At 56.6% G+C, this 2,500-nt stretch overlaps 1 protein-coding gene across 1 annotated transcript in view; it reads right to left on the reverse strand.

Moving 5' to 3' along the window:
* The window catches only part of EMH_0064110 (uncharacterized protein), a gene marked incomplete at both ends in the record, with an annotated part of 3,570 nt that overhangs the window by 147 nt on the left and 923 nt on the right, over positions 1–2,500 (reverse strand). The window contains one exon of the mRNA XM_013498214.1: positions 29–2,145. Within this exon, the coding sequence (XP_013353668.1) occupies positions 29–2,145 (2,117 nt within the window). The remainder of the gene's footprint in view (positions 1–28; positions 2,146–2,500) is intronic.

Below are 2,500 nucleotides of genomic sequence, written 5' to 3' on the forward strand. Positions count from 1 at the left end.
AAACAACAACCCCACCCTTTCGTCTTACTCTAACAAGGTCAAAAGAGGAGACAGGAAAGAAGGCGAGGAGACAGATAAAGTAGTGGTGGGGGTCGTCGAGACAGAGAGACTTGAAGCAGAGTGTGGGGTATCCGCAGGTGAGAGCAGCACACGGCAGCAGCACCTGCTGCTGCTGCTGCTGCAGCTGCTGCTGCTGCTGCTGCTGCTGCTGCTGCTGCTGCAGTTGCTGCTGCAGAATGCTGCGCTGACGGTTTATACTCTCGTCTGTATCCAGCAGCAACAAAGAATGATAACGACCCTGTACTACCTCTGGTATATATATTTCATGCTGCTGCTGCTGCTGCTGCTGCTGTTGCTGCTGCTGCTGCTGCTGCTGCTGCTGCTGCTGCTGGTGATGGTATTGATACTGCTGCTGCTGGTGATGGGAGAAGTATTTCCTGCCTTGTTGCTGCTCCCTTTCCCTTTCTCGCTGCAGCAGCAGCTGCTGTTCCTGCTGCAGCAGCAGTTGCTGCTGCTGCTGCTGCTGCTGCTGCTGCTGATAGTAATATACAGCATCCTGCTGCGTCAGCTGCAGCAGCAACCTGTGTATGTTTGCTTCTCTTCTTAGCTCTGCTGGCATTGGGATCGGATCCCTGAAAGAAGCAAAATGAGGAAACGAAGACAAACCAAAACGAGGCAAACGAGGAAAAAAGCTGCTGCTGCTTCCTGCTGCTCCTGCTGCTGCTGCTGCTGCTGCTGCTGCTGCTGGTGTTGGTGGTGCTGGTGGTGGTGGTGCTGCTGCTGCTGCTGATGAGGATAGTGAGGAAGGATACGGGTCAGGATCGACACATCCTGCTGCTGCTGCTGCTGCTGCTGAGGCAGCAGCTTCTGCTTCTGCTGCAGCAGAAGAGGGAGCAGCAGCAGCAGCTGCTGCTGCTGCTGCTGCATCAACGAAACCCTGAACAAGGCCAGCATGTGGATGCTGCCCAGCTAGTGAAGAATAGTACTGCTGCTGCTGCTGCTGCTGCTGTTGCTGCTGCTGAGCTAGCTGCTGCTGCTGCCGCTGCTGCTGCTGATGCACCAGGTGCTGCTGCAGCTGCTGCTGCAGCTGCTGCTGCTGCAGCAGTTGCTGCTGCGCATCCACCTGCAACTCGTGCAGTGCATGCATCTCTTCCTGCTGCTGCTCCTCCTGCTGCTGCTGTTCATACTGCTGTCGCTGCTGCAGCAGCTGCTGCTGCTGCTGCTGCTCCTCCTCCTCCTGCTGCTGTTCCTCTTCGTCCTCTTCCACGTGGTGCTGCTGCTGCTGCAACTGCTGCTCCTGCTGCTGCTGCTCCTGCTGCAACTGCTGCTGCTGCTGCAGCTGCTGCTGCTGCTGCAACTGCTGCTGCTGCTGCTGCAACTGCTGCTGCTGCTGCTGCTGCAACTGCTGCTGCTGCTGCTGCTGCAACTGCTGCTGCTGCTGCAACTGCTGCTGCTGCTGCAACTGCTGCTGCTGCTGCAACTGCTGCTGCTGCTCCTGCTGCTGCTGCAACTCCCGCTGCTGCAACTCCTGCTGCTGCAACTCCTCCTGCTGCCGCAACTGCTGCTGCAATTCCTGCTGCTGCTGCTGCTGCTGCTGCAGTTGGTGCTGCAACTGCTGCTGCAACTGCTGCTGCTGCTGCTGCAACTCCTGCTGCTGCTGCAACTCCTCCTGCTGTTGCAACTCCTGCTGCTGCAACTGCTGCTGCAACTGCTGCTGCTGCTGCTGCAACTCCTGCTGCTGCTGCTGCTGGTGCAACTGCTGCTGCTCCTGCTGCTGCTGTAACTGCTGCTGCTCCTGCTGCTGCAACTCCTGCTGCCGCAACTGCTCCTGCAACTGGTGTTGCTGCTCCTGCTGCTGCTGCTGTTGCAATTCCCGCTGCTGCAGCTGCTGCTGCAACTGCTGCTGCTGCTGCTGCTGCAACTCCTGCTGCCTCAACTGCTGCTGCAGTTGCTGCTGCTGCTGCTCGGACTGCACCAAAGCTGCTGCTGCTGCGCGCTGACTTGAACCTACTCCTGCTGCTGCTGCTGCTGCTGCTACTGCTGCTGCTGCTGCTGCTGCTGTTGGTGTTCCTGCTGCTGAGGCTGTGCTGCGTCTATTTGCTTTTCCCCTGTAGCGGCGATCAGCAGCAACAGGTGTACGTACAGCTGAAACACACACATAAACCCTAAACCCTAAACCCTAAACCCTAAACCCTAAACCCTAAACCCTAAACCCTAAACCCTAAACCATAAAACCCTAGACCCTAAAACCTAAACCCTAAACCCTATACCTAAAACCCTAAACCCTAAACCCTAAACCCTAAATAAACCTTAAACCCTAAACTATAAACGCTAGAGAATGAGCAGGGAGAGGGAAGGAGACAGAAGGAGACAAGGAGAATATATCAGCAGCAGCAGCAGCAGCAGCAACAGCGGCAGCAGCAGCAACAGCGGCAGCAGCAGCAACAGCAGCAGCAGCAGCAACAGCAGCAGCAACAGCAAACAAGTGCAGCAGAAGAAA

The sequence above is a fragment of the Eimeria mitis genome, genomic scaffold (assembly GCF_000499745.2).
Source record: "Eimeria mitis Houghton genomic scaffold, Emh_scaff3266, whole genome shotgun sequence".
In the NCBI taxonomy this organism is placed as follows: Eukaryota; Apicomplexa; class Conoidasida; order Eucoccidiorida; family Eimeriidae; genus Eimeria; species Eimeria mitis.